Source organism: Enoplosus armatus, chromosome 23 (assembly GCF_043641665.1).
Source record: "Enoplosus armatus isolate fEnoArm2 chromosome 23, fEnoArm2.hap1, whole genome shotgun sequence".
Classification (NCBI taxonomy): Eukaryota; Metazoa; Chordata; class Actinopteri; order Centrarchiformes; family Enoplosidae; genus Enoplosus; species Enoplosus armatus.
Window position 1 is genome coordinate 3,235,148 of NC_092202.1, and position 12,217 is coordinate 3,247,364.

At 43.5% G+C, this 12,217-nt stretch overlaps 1 protein-coding gene across 1 annotated transcript in view; it reads right to left on the reverse strand.

Annotated features, from left to right (window-relative positions):
- Positions 1-11,565, reverse strand: part of tnfsf10l (TNF superfamily member 10, like) — a 52,151-nt gene extending 40,586 nt beyond the window's left edge. The window contains exon 1 of the mRNA XM_070929848.1: positions 11,099-11,565. Within this exon, the coding sequence (XP_070785949.1) occupies positions 11,099-11,356 (258 nt within the window). The 5' untranslated portion in view covers positions 11,357-11,565. The remainder of the gene's footprint in view (positions 1-11,098) is intronic.
- Between the last annotated feature and the right edge of the window lie 652 nt (positions 11,566-12,217).

Consider the following 12,217-nt stretch of genomic DNA (forward strand, 5'->3'; position numbering starts at 1 on the left):
TGTTGAAAGTTTGGTGAGAACATTAAAAAACTGAAAGAAATAAACAATAAAACTTTGTGAATTCAGTCTAAAAATATCTGACTGTCCCTTCCTGTTCATAATATTTTGGAAGCAGCAAGGCCTGAGATCTTTTTTCTTTTCAGATCGGACACGTTTTCACAACACTCATGCAAGATTTTGATCTCCCCTACAAGAGGCCAAGACATCTAAGTGGCCATTTCTGGAATCAGCACTTCTGTCTTTTCGTCCAAACAAGTGCAGTATGTTCGCATTTCTTTGCTGCCTCTGGAAAGTCTGTGTATTTGATTTAGATCCTCGCAAGCGACAACTGAGCCTTGAATTAAGACATCGAATTCCAGTCATCTAAGATATGAAGACGTACAAGAGCCAAGCATTGACTTCTTTCAAAATGATGACTCGTCCTGATGCAGATCGAAACGTAATCAATTTGATGATTCGTTCATCCAAAATTGAATTTCCTAAAGAGCTGAAATGTCGGCGCACCGGTGCCGTAATCTACCGATCGAGCCAACATCTGCTCTCTTAGCCTTGCTTGCCTCCAACTTTTAACAGACAAAACTTCTACCAAAAACAGACATTATTTAAAAAGTCATGGCCTAAAGGGAAGCTTTGACTCCTGCCTCACAGCTTCATGATTTCACCTCTTTTCCCAGAGCTTTCCTTATTAAGGCTTTTCCATTCAGCAGCCGCCCAAATCCGTGCTCAGCGGCTGATTAATTGATTCATGGATGACCTGCGATCGCACATATCCAAGAACCTTACAAGCTTCTAATGAGGCAGTGTTATGTTGAGAGACACTAAGCCAGAAATTAGCTGCAGTCTGGAGCTCAGAGTAGAGCTGAGGAAGTGGAACATCAGCGATAATGTTTTTGCGGTTTTTTGATCTACGAAATCAGTGATGATAGGTTACGCTGGGCTTTCATTAAAAGCCAAAACCACAGTGTTCTTCACGGTCAGCGAGACATGAGAGAGACAAAGGGACGGCCAACGCTAAGGTTTATGGAGGAGGCAACTGTTGTGGAAGTGGAACAAGAGTGGGTGGAAAGATAGAGAAGATAATTTTAGAGAGAGGGAGAGATTAGACGACAGCGAGGGAAAGAGTTCACTGGTGGTTTAATTGGTACAGAAATGAGAGCTGACAGGGGGACAGGAGGGTCTTATTACTGGATTCAGACTCAAAACGCTGATATCACAGAGAACAAGAGTGTGTGTGTGTGTGTGTGTGTGTGTGTGTGTTTGAGGGAGGAAAACATTGGAGTAGACAGTCTTTCTCCTGACACTAACAAGCCCTCCTTCTTGTGCCAGAGACAGAGATGTCTGCCCATTCCCAGGGTTAGATCATGTTAGACCAGCGGAGAACTTTCCGTCCAATCAACCGCTGGCAAATCAGGTAACACACACACACACACACACACACACACAGCAGTCCACATAAAAACACACATAAAAACACACAATCAGCAGCACGTACGAGATATATTGTACTACATACATACAGTACAAACCGGGGTTAGTTTTACAGGCCATTGGATATCAGCCATTCATGTTTAATAACTAGCCATAATATGCGTTTTTGCTTTGGGGGGGGGCATTCAAGAACTCCAACTACAGCCCATTACAGCTATTACAACTCCCATTTAACTAACAACTACTGTCATTTCTTTATTGATAAACCTGGGTTTAAAAATCTTTGGGTCTATAAAATGTCAAAAACTGTGACAAACGACCATCGCAGGTTCCTGAAGCCCGAGGTGATGTCATTGTTTTGTCGGACCACTCGGCAGAAAATCCTCACATATAATATGATTAATATCAAAATAGTTGCTGATTATTTTTCTCGGGTCGATCGACTAAGTGAATCATCTTCTAATCATTTCAGCTCACATTGAAATCGAACTCTTTATTGGGACATTTTTCTGTTCTGGAGTTTCAATATTTCGTGAAGAATATTTAAAACATTTTTCTGCTATCAGTGGCTTCACTCTAAAAACATTTACTTTGCTTTTCAGTCTTCAGAAACCCTCGTAAGGCACACGTTAAGAACACACAGCCACCTTTTAGAAAAACCTGGAAACCCCCCCCCCCCTCCCCATCAAACTCAAGGTTTCGCTGTGGTTTTATTGGACATGTTCCAACAGGGCAAAGCAGCTTCTTTGCTGCCTCTCCTTTGATACGATACATGTATAGAAAGTATGGGAAGGATTTGGTTACCATATGATGGGAGCCATATGGAGCCCTTACAGTGGAGAGCGGAAACAAGGGAAGATGGATAGACGAGAGGAAGGTCGTTTGATTGGAGGAGGTCAACACGGAGGTGAACGTCCACGCTCTAATTTATACATCTTCAACCATATGTTTCCTAGCAACACCATAAAGTAGAAAATAGTTCTGCACAGGCATCATTTTTTGATTATTAGACCTTATATGAGCGCATGGGCTTCATCACTCTGCAGTCTGGTCATTTAACAAACACATACTAAAAAAGACTGGACTCTTATCCATCGCCAGCAAACTCAGTACTCAGCACAGGCACTTAAATTAAAATAAACCAGACTGGTTGGTTGGTATTACGTCAGCTGTAAGGTCAGAAGCAGAAGCAGTAAAAACAAACATCTTCATCCGCGGTTGATGAAGTTGGAGTGGCGCTCTTTTCATCGTGTGTCATCATGCTAACAACACGCTAAGGTTATTATTGAACTTCTACTACTTACAATGGTAGAAATGTGGTTCAGCTTGCTAACATTTTCTTTTTTTAATCCCTCCTCTTCATGTCTCCTTTTTTTAAATCAATAACTGTTATATAATTTATTGATTTTTGAACCTGAACTTTCTTACCAAAGATCAACAGAGAATTAATCTTATCAACTGTTTTGATATTTGAGGAATCAGTTGGGTCATTTCTTAAATAAAAATGGCCAACATTCCCTGGTTTCTGTGTTATTTTACTTTGATCTGATAGTAAATTATATGTCTTTAATTTTTGGACTGTAGTTCAGACATAACAAGACATTTGAAGATGTCACCACGGGCTCTGAGAACTTGTGATGGTCATTTTTCACTATTTCCTGCCATCAACTGACCGTTTACATGCGAAAATAATCTCCAGATTAACATTTAATGAAAACAATCATTTAGTTGCAGCTCCATTTCTTTCCTTGTAACATTATTTCTCCTAAGAAACAAACATTAAAAGATGTAAAACGTACATAACTTCCTCCTATAAAAGAAAAACTGGATACACAGTACGTTAAGTTACCACTGTGTGTTATAATAGATAATTAAACTGATGCGAGGACGATTCAGCTGATCAAAAGTTTGTTTGTCACGTGTAATCACATCAGGCACAATCACGGTGAAACATGCTATCAAGATAGTTAAGACAGAAAACATTATATTGCTACCAGGTGAACAGAAAGACTCCAGATGTAGTTCATGGGGAGCTTTAGTCCCCTCAAATCGTATTAAGAGCATTTATCAGCACTTTATAACCATGTTGACTGAGCAAACAAAGTGATAGCACACAGAACCAGCTGTTGGCGCGCGCGCACACACACACACACACACACACCACAGCTGTAGCCACATCCTAATGAGCATTCCAACGTGGGAACGCAAATATCCTGTTTTCACGTGTCAAGCTGTTAAGCCGAGGTCGTGTGTGTGTGTCGGGTCTGTGTATCTGTATCAGATAACGTAACGTATAACAGCAGACGTGTGAATAATCTCTCTCTCCCGTCGCAGCTCTCCATCTTTCGCCTCTTTCAGCTTCTCTGCTTCCTCATTTCCAGCGATTTATGTGACGTTTGAGACACTTTGACATGTTTGATGACAGCAGAGCTACTATTGTTCGGTACCTCATTCGTAGCGCTAGAAAATCTTGATCTCAGGGGGGCTTTAAATATGAAAGCGGGTAGTTGCAGTGAAGTTAAGTGTTTAAAGATCACTTATCTGTTATTAGCAGAGAGAAACGGCGACGATGATGAACCGAATGTGTCAAACTAGCTGCTGTTTTTTTAGCACACACTTAGACGTATGTTTTCTATAGAATATTGTAGGTTTTTGTTCCTCTAAAGCTCCCTAATTAACACATTATGTATGTATTGTTTAATCCGTGCAAAAGCTTTTCATCGCCTGAGGTTCTCAGATGCTATGCTACATTTTAACGTCTTAAATAAATTAAATTAAGACTTTCTCCTTTATGTTTTTGGATTATTTAGAGAATAAAATCAACACTGTATGAAAGTGTATCCGCTTGTTCCGACACTTTGCTTCAAATATTATTCAAACCCAAGATGCCAGTAGCGACAGCATTACCTCAAATGATAATATTCTAGATTTCACACAGCGACTACAAATTGAACCTGACGTATTTTGGTGCGTTTGGAGACTTCGGGAAATTGAATTTGAAATAAAGTACTGTTGGTTTAAACTCTGCTCGGCTGCACAACATGAGATCGTTAAGAAGGAGACACAGAGGAATCCATCAGATCTCCATTTAAAGCTCCACTTCTCAACTTGTGAAAACATTTGCATTTTGTCTTCTTTGGCTCTGAAGGGATATTTCTAATAAATGTAGGACCCAGTTCTTTTTTCAGAGGCTGATCCATGTCAGGCATTTAAAAGTCGGAATATCTCGACCTCTGCTGCTTCAGTTTGGACCGTCCCTTCTTTGATCCGTCTCGTGCGAGTCCCCCCAATTAGTGCAATGCTCTAAAATGTCCTTGTATCATCATCATCATCCCTTTTCACTTTTGTCTCTTTCAACTCTCATGCCCACTTTCTCCTCTCCCCTCTCTCCTTCCTGTGATCCCCACCTTCCTTTTCATCCTCATCCAAATGACCTGGCCATGAAAACAGCGAGCGTGCACGCAGGTCTGTGCAGAGACACCGATGTCTCACGGACGCGTCTCCACGAGTCTCCCAATACACGTGCTGTGGACAAAACCTGGCCACCGAAGCTTATATCGAGTGAAAGAGAGCAGGACGTTTCTTTTCATCTGTTTTGTGGCATTTTACTAAAGAACAACAAAGAGCGACAAAGGGCCAGAATCTGTGTGCGCGCTAGCCAACACGTCTGTTATTCAGAAGTTACTCAGTTGATGTCATTTTGGCCCCGTCATCTTCACTGAGTGATGAAGACACGAGGCAAGAAGCAAGGCCGAATACACTCACCTTCTTCCATTAACCACATGTGCATGTTAACAAGTTTGAATGCCTCTTGTCTTCTCGCTCTCTCTGTTCTTTTTGTGCGCTACACCCATGTAAACACCTTACGTAACTTTGGAGACGTGCCCGAGGCCTGTTTAGATGCACAGAGCACACACTCACATCCGCTGCCAAAGAATCACTTAACTTCTAAACTCCCATAAAAGCAAAAAAAAAACCCCAACAAATATGCTTGTGTCACTCCTGAAAAATTTGTCCCCCTCCCCCCGTCGAGCCCTAAAACTGACTGTAACACGATTCTCCGATGTGGACTTGAAGCATAACACAGAGACCGCGGGGGGGGGGGGGGGGGGGGGGCAGAGAGAGAGAGAGAGAGAGAGCGAAGGTGTGATAGAAAGAGAGAGAGAGTGAGTGAGAGGGAGAATTGTGTGTTTTGGCAACAGAGTCTGGTGTGGGAGGTTTATATTAGTTGCTTTGAATTCAGTCTAAATATTTACAGTGCAGGATTTGATTTTACTCTGAATTGGGCGCCGGTGATGAGGTTAAAGTTCGAATTCCTCTCTCTCTCTCTCACACACACACACACACACACACACACACACACACACACACACACACACTCTGGTACACACTTGCCCACTCAATGACACCAAACCCCCTGTAATGCACACGTGTTGCATGCCCCCCCCCCCCCCCCCACCAAACACCCATCGCTCACACACACACATATTCGTGTTAGGGCATCCATTGATTCTCTAACTGGTAACTTTGACCTCATCTTTCACCAGTAAAACCTGATCCAGTGTGAAACTCTGATTTACAGTATGAACTAATGGAACAACTGGGCCATACTGGGCCATACTGGGCTATAGGAGGTCAGAAATGACTTGGCAACAGCAGCTGAGGCCACACAGGGAGGCTGGACTGCGCGTGAATGGATGAAAACGACTGATATTAACTGCTGCTAACAGGAGTTTCCACCAGGTATCTCAGCCCGTGTTTAGCAGGCAGCTTTCAGCAGGTGCCAGCCAGATGCCACACGTTCCTGCAACTAGATGTTTTTTTTTTTTGTCAAGTGGATTCAGTGGCCGACTCAAACGTTTGATATCCAGCAAACGGTCGCTGCAGATCTGTCAGTGTGAGCTGGAGGAAACACGTAGGCAGTAACCAAAACAGCTGGGCTTATGTCAAGCCAACTCTGAAATTCAAGCAATATGTGGTCTAGTGGTTAAGGCGCGTACCATATAACCGCATTGTCCCTGGTTCGATTGTGGCTGCAGGACCTTGTCTGCATAACCCCCCCCCCTCTCTCTCTCTACTCATGTTTCCTGTCTGTTTTTTCTTTTTTAGCAAACTACCGATGGAGTCTGGTGAGGCGTCTCAAATAATCCCAGCGACAGAGCTTTGCAGGCTGACAGTCAGGACGAACACCTGCATCTATAGCTGCAAATAACCACGACTTTGATTACACTGGGGAACAATTTGAAAAATAATTTCTGTTGAGTTAGATTTTTATGCTGATTAAAACTAAAATTGGCATGCTGATTCCAAAATTGCAGTCAGTTTTTTTCTAGCACGTCAAGTTTTTTCTCCACAGCTTACCCTCCAGATAAGCAAAACTCCACTGATGAGCTGTAGTAAGACTTGCCAGCTGATTACGATTGGACTCATCTACAGCTACGTGGCGACTTGTTTGTGCAGTCACAATTGAGACAGTGCGGTGAGAGGTGTGTGCAGCTCCCAATAGGTCAGTACTATCACACACATATCTGTTAAGTACAGTATTTTTCATATTTTTTAAGAAAACGGGGATCCTATAGTTCAAAAACTTGACGTGGTAGAGAAAAACTGAGATCAGTTTTGGATTCCGCACCCAAAAATTAGTTAAAAACAGCTGTCAGACCTAACTCAACAAAAATTGTGTTCCCCAGTGTTATCAATGTATCTGTCGATGACGACGCTGAACCCAAACTCACATTATCTGAACACAAAACTGAGTCACGGGAGCTCAGTCCTGTTGACTCCAAGCTTTTCGAGATGTAATTATAAGGTTGTCAAAGAACGGAGGTCCTACTTTAACTTTAACCTTTAACCTGTATCTTAATCCTAACACCTAATCCAACATAAATCTAAACTGTTGGTCCTGTAGGTTTCTTTGTCGACTGGAAAAATGTCAATATTTTGGAGGATTTTCTTCATCTTTCTATTTCTGAAGGTCATCTGGTCATCGCACACATAGCAACACACTCTTAAATCACACAAACACAGATAGAAAAGTCAAAAATTGGGGACTAATCAGACCACACACACACACACACACACACTCTAACAAACATCCACTCAAACAGACCACACACACACACACACACACACACACCCAGGGAGCGTTGTTGCATATAAGGCTGAGTCAGAGCCTATCAGTGAACCCAAACAATAATAAAGTGGACCAGTGAAGTGTAAGGAAAGGAATGCCAATCACACACACACACAGAGAAAATCCCCACATTTCACTCAAATCAACACGAGAGAATCTACAGTGTGCACACATACAGCCAGTGTGCACACATACAGCCAGTGTGCACTGAAAGCCAACATCAAAAGGTTAATGAATCAAGACTTGACGCAGATACCAGACGCGACGTGACGTGGCGGATGTAGTTTCATCCTCCCCGTCTAGTTTTTCATCCACAGACATGAAAAAGATCTTAAATGTACAGAAATACATCAAAGGATGTCCGACATACTTATTTACCGTACGAAGAACATCTCTGATGTTTTAAGCTGATAAAGTGAAGCAGTGAAGTGTAAATATGGAGTATTAAACGCCGTGCTTAATACATTAGATTGCTAAAAAAATCATGTTTTTTGGTTAATAGAATAATCGTTTGGTCTTTAAAATGTCAGGAAAAAAAAGGCGATCACAGCTTCTTAAAGCCCAAGCTGACAAAGATATTCAGATTGTTATCGCATAGAAACGGAGAAACGCAGCAAATCCTCACAATTGAGAAGCTTTTTCTTTTAAAAATTACGCAAAGAATGAATCGATTACCAGAAACGTTTTGCTGCTCTTACCTAGTATTGTTTTTAAATTGGACTTCGGTCTTATGTTCACAACATGTGACCCAGCCAATGGGTGTGTTTCTGCTGTCGGACATTCACTAAAACATTCACAGTATATTTATGTATAAAGAGAATAACCAGGTTTGTGCCTCAACCGGCAACAACGGACACAAAACAAACGCCCAGGAGGCCGGGAGCTTCTGTATTTACATGTGTGCATTTGTTTGTGTTTGAACGCCGCAGCACTGAGGCAACACTGGAGCATTCCTCATTGTGCGGCGCTCATTGTTCCCAAGTATCTTTTGTCTTAACCAGGCTGGCACGGGGCGTAACTCCGCCGCAATTCAAAGAAGGGCCTGTTTCCAGATTAAAAATAGCTGGCCTTCGCATGAGAACCAGGGGATTCCCCACATGCAAGATACATAGCTCCATGTTTTTCATTTCATCTCTGTCCAGTATCATCTCTAAACCATTCCTTATGCCATTTCCTGCCTAAATCTATATATTCACTTATTATCTACACAATAAAGTATATGAAGACGTTTCTACAGCTGACACAGGATTGCTGCTTTCATGCCAGCGAGGCAATTGGAAGCAGACGCGGCCGAACGCTGATATATTTGCCTTTATATTATGTTCCGCTCATGACAGGGAGACCATAAAAAGATCCGATGTTGTATTAAAATGAGAAAGTACAAGGACTTCTGACACAAAAATTGCCCATAACATACATTATTATACAAAGTTGGCCCGAGTATCACTCAAATTGGGCTCTCTGACAGCAACGAGGCTGATACATTGATGTATGATTATAAATTAAGTGTTCATCCTCTTTCTGCACACGTTCACATGGTGATGCCTCTCCAACACTAAACATTAAAAAAGGGCAGTGCAAAATACAGATTTAACAGAAAGACACACATCCTTTCTTGAGTAAAGAAAAGAGCAGCGTCTCATAGAATTATACAGCATATCCAACAATACAAAAGCAGGTAGAGCTTTGTGAAGATTTAACCGCTACAGCCATGAAGTGTCATACGCGAAACACAAAACTCATCTACTCGCTAGTGTTTATACTCTATATCTATCTGTCTATATATCTGTATCTGTCTATATTCTCTTCAGAGTGAAGCTCAGTGGTGGTGACGGTGAAGTAAAGCGACCGTGGTGTTTAATGTTAGCTTTTTACTTCTGGTGATTCCATTTACGCTTCAAAACTCATAAAAGTGGTGTTCATTAGTGAAGTATCACACACTTCTGTTTGCCACAGAGTTTATTTTCTGCTCGAGGTAACCGGGGGCGATGCTAACTTCCGGGTTGGCCTCCAAAAACACGTCATCCCTGCCGCCCTCTATTTGATCCTTTAAACATGCAACTGTTTGTCCATCACGCTGAACTCCTAACGTCTCTCTCGCTGTACGTCACGTTGGATAAAAGCAGCAGCTGAAAAGCCTGAAATGTCAGATGTTTAACACCTCGCAGCGAAAGCATTATCAGATATCATTTTTCGTTCCTAATTCTCAAGAGGAAAAGTTGGGAAAATGTGCGTTTTTTTTCCATGAAAGTGTGGCTGAGGTTCTGTGTCAGGTCTTTGACAACGCACACCTGTGCAACTCATCGCCCCAGTTTGCACAGAGAACTCCCACCAGTGGGGGGAAGAGTGGGGGAGGGGGGGGCGTGACACGTTTCCCACCTTCTTACAGATGTTTACTCTCATGTGGAGAAGCAGAGGACACCGGTGAAGCCAGTGACGGAGTAGCGTTATACATTATTTAAACTGGCCTATGCTGGGATCCATACATCAGTTCCCCACTTCATCGCTGCAAATGTACACACTGAAGTGCCATGAAGTGTGTCAGAATATGTAACACCTCTTCCTGTAGGCCACATATTAAAACCTACTGCACAGCATCCGTGCCTTTCAATCACAATCTATCAGGCAGATCGCTTTTCCTTGATACCAAACCACAAAAGGAAGGAGGACGGAGGTGGAACAGTGGACTTCTGATGTCCGTACCAGTAATATGAGTCAGTCAGGCCGAAGAGCTTATCCCTCCCGTGTGTTCTATCGCTAATAACGCAGAAGAAGAGACACATGTATGTCTGCAGCAGGACTTATAGATCAGCCTTCTCAGGGTTCACTCTCACCGACTGCAGCAGCTCCGCTAACTGATTTCTAGAGTGGGAGGAATCAAACCCTTACAGCAGTGTTACCTGTGTGTGATCATTTCAGGAATAATAATAATAATAATAATAATAATAATGGCTTATATCAAACCCCCGGGGGGACAGCTCCATCACTGACCCGCATATTTCACCTCTGCACACAACATCTGCCCCATGGCCTCTGACTACTTTCTGGCTTCCCCCAAATGGCTCCAACATGTTCCTTTAATAAGCATTCTGCTGCTGGACGGACAGACAGGCAGGCAGACAGGCAGGCAGGCAGACAGACAGGCTGCTTCTGCCTTGATTGCTTGCAAATTTCGGATTGCATTGTTTAACAAGTCCAGTCAGACAGAGCAGCTTTTCCAAACTGCCTGACAAGACAGAGAGCGGGGGCGAACTGGGCCGGACGTCTTCCCGAAATGAATTACTCACCAGGCCAAAGCTTCACTTCATCTCCTGAAGGACGCACAGCGACTCAAGCTCCTGCTGAAATACTTCATTTGTTTCTGTGCAGATCAGCTTCATATTGTGCACACGGACGTCAACTTCTACGTTTTCTAGCATCACTATAATAATACATAAATAAAAAAGTCTCAAACAGCAACCAAAGTCCCACAAAGGGACACATGTGGCCTAAAGTGCAGCACCCTGACTCTGAAAGTGAGTGGGGACCAGGTCTTACCTGCGATATGGACATGTTCAGGTACAGAAAGAGCCCCGTGGTGGAGGCAATCTGCAGCACCACCACCACTATCACCACCATCGCCACCCACATCTTGGACGGCGCCTCCCGGCGCCTCGTCCCGCTCGTCCCGCTCGGCCCGCCGGCCGGGACCATCATGTAGGTGGTGGACTCGCTGCTCACCGATCTGAAATAATCCTGGTGCTGCTGCTGTGCGCTCGGAGTGGCCATGGCATTCCCGACGCATGAGCAGACCATAAAACCAAGGGAACGGCAGAACAACAACAACAGCAGCCTCCACAGACCGGACCCGAAAATTGGAGCAAAATTAGATCTCCATGCGTCCGCCGCCAATAGAGCTTTTCATTCGGAGCTCAGCGGGAGAAGCAGAGGGAGGAGAAGAGAGGGGGGGGGGGGGGGCTGCAGAGCACGCGGGCAGGAGGGGAGAAAGACGGCCTTGAAGTTAAAGTTTGGATCTGTCCATGTGTGAAGTGGGACTGGAGCTGCTGGAGGAGGCAGCGCCGCACTGATGAGCTGCAGCCGAGAGAGAGCGCAGCAAAGAGGGGCTGGCCTAACCTTTTCATCACCCTGGAGCTGTGGAGGAATGCTCTCTCTCTCTCTCTCTCTCTCTCTCACACACACACACACACACACACACACACACGCCTTCGACGCATGGGACACTAATGCCAAACACTGGCACGACAGCAGATAAGATATCTTCAAAGCACAATATTTAGCTCCAGTATTGTTCATTATTTGCACAAATAGAAAGTGATTCATATTTCCGTATATTTTTGCAGCTGCTGTCCCATAATTCAGATTATTTTGAGTGGAGATTTGCAAATTCATAATATATTACATCGTTCCTTATTTCAGAATACGTCACTGCGGAGCAGAAAGTTCATGTCCTCTGAAAATATGCAATCGCCTCTACTGCAGGTTACATGTTTATAATTCCCATATATATATAGAGATATAGATATATTGATACCTGAGCTCTTCTGAGGCAGTTCGGTTTGGCTGCAGATTGATTGATTGGTTGGTTGGCTGGTTGGTTGACTCTCCTGCTGAGCCTCAGTTTCTGGCTCAGCTGGCAGAGGGCGCTCTCTCTCTGTT